Here is a 1,317-nt window from a genome sequence, read left to right as displayed (position 1 = left end):
GTTGAGGATAACATTGTTATCACTGGAATTATTAGCAAAACTAAATGTAAATGGGAGGATTGTGTCAGGAATGTTCTAAAGAGAAAGAGAGGGAGGGGGTGTGATTATAAAATCTTACATAAGCAATACAGAAAGACATTTACATCAGAGAGCTGCTGGGGCAACACCTTATTGGTCATGGAGGTCAGGGACGGAGCTGAGTTCTGCTTTCCACAGATGGTTAACATTTCCTGCAGGAAGCCAACACTTTACTGGACCAAATTCATGTTTCTTAACATTTTGCTCTCCATCATCTCTGTTATCACTGTAGTTCTGAATCTGCTTGTCATCATCTCAATCTCCCACTTCAGGTATATGTAATTATAAATATAGGCAGTTTTATGATAGAAAACTGTTGATTTTTCTGTATTTATATTACTATTTGTCTTCAATGTTGTGTATGTGTTTGCTTCCAGGCAGCTCCACTCTCCCACTAACATCATCCTCCTCTCTCTGGCTGTCTCAGATTTTCTTGTGGGGCTTCTGTTGTTACCGATAGAAATTTACAGAAACACATCGTGCTGGTTTCTTGGGGAAATCATGTGTGCTATTTATTATTATCTTGCCTGTTATATTCCATTTGTTTCAATTGGTAACATCATTTTCATTTCGTTTGACCGCTTTGTGGCTATTTGTCACCCTCTCCATTACCCCACCAGAATCACTGCCGCAAAAGTCAAAATGTGGGTTTTTCTGTGTTGGCTCTGGTATGCTTTTTACAGCATATTTTATATCAAGGATAAACTCATCCAACTTTTTGATCCTGGTTATAATTATTCCTGTCTTGGGGAATGTTCTATTACTATTGACTTTGTTACAGGATTGGTTGATCTCATTTTGACTTTTATTCTTCCAGTAACAGCCATTGTAGTTCTGTGCACAAGAGTCTTTGTGGTAGCTGTGATTCAGGCCCGTTTCATGCGTTCTTGTGTTACATTTGTCTCTGTTCAACATCCAGGTAAAGTAAAAGCAAAGAAATCAGAGCTGAAAGCAGCCAGGACTCTTGGTGTTCTTGTCTTTACATATTTGTTATGTTTCTGCCCGTTTTATATTTACTCCCTTATTGAGAATAATTTGACAAGTAACTCATTTGCATACTTTTTGTTTGTTGTGTATTATTTTAACTCTTGTATAAATCCTGTGATTTATACTTTTTCCTCCTTGTGGTTCAGAAAAGCTGTTAAAACCATCATTACTCTGCAGATACTGAAACCTGGTTCTTGTGAGGCAAACATTATTTAGAGAGACTGTCAGTCAATTGAGATCAAACAGTCTCCA

The 1,317-nt window shown here is 37.4% G+C and overlaps 1 protein-coding gene across 1 annotated transcript; it reads left to right on the top strand.

Moving 5' to 3' along the window:
* Positions 1 to 1,317, top strand: LOC144988736 (trace amine-associated receptor 13c-like). Its single transcript, XM_078939632.1, has 2 exons — positions 1 to 350; positions 456 to 1,317. The coding sequence occupies exons 1-2, from the start codon at positions 178 to 180 to the stop codon at positions 1,279 to 1,281; spliced, it is 999 nt and encodes a 332-aa protein (XP_078795758.1). The 5' UTR covers positions 1 to 177; the 3' UTR covers positions 1,282 to 1,317.

This window comes from Oryzias latipes, chromosome 21 (genome assembly GCF_053564925.1).
Source record: "Oryzias latipes strain Hd-rR chromosome 21, Olatipes_Hd-rR_3.1".
Taxonomy (NCBI): Eukaryota; Metazoa; Chordata; class Actinopteri; order Beloniformes; family Adrianichthyidae; genus Oryzias; species Oryzias latipes.
The sequence above is the reverse complement of the archived record's forward strand: the minus strand, read 5'-3'. Positions and strand labels throughout refer to the sequence as shown.

Bases quoted from the DNA above. Each gene is read 5' to 3' on its own strand.
- LOC144988736 (XM_078939632.1), top strand. From the start codon at position 178: ATGGAGGTCAGGGACGGAGCTGAGTTCTGCTTTCCACAGATGGTTAAC. The intron at 351-455 runs GTATATGTAATT...GTTTGCTTCCAG, and splicing joins ATCTCAATCTCCCACTTCAG to GCAGCTCCACTCTCCCACTA.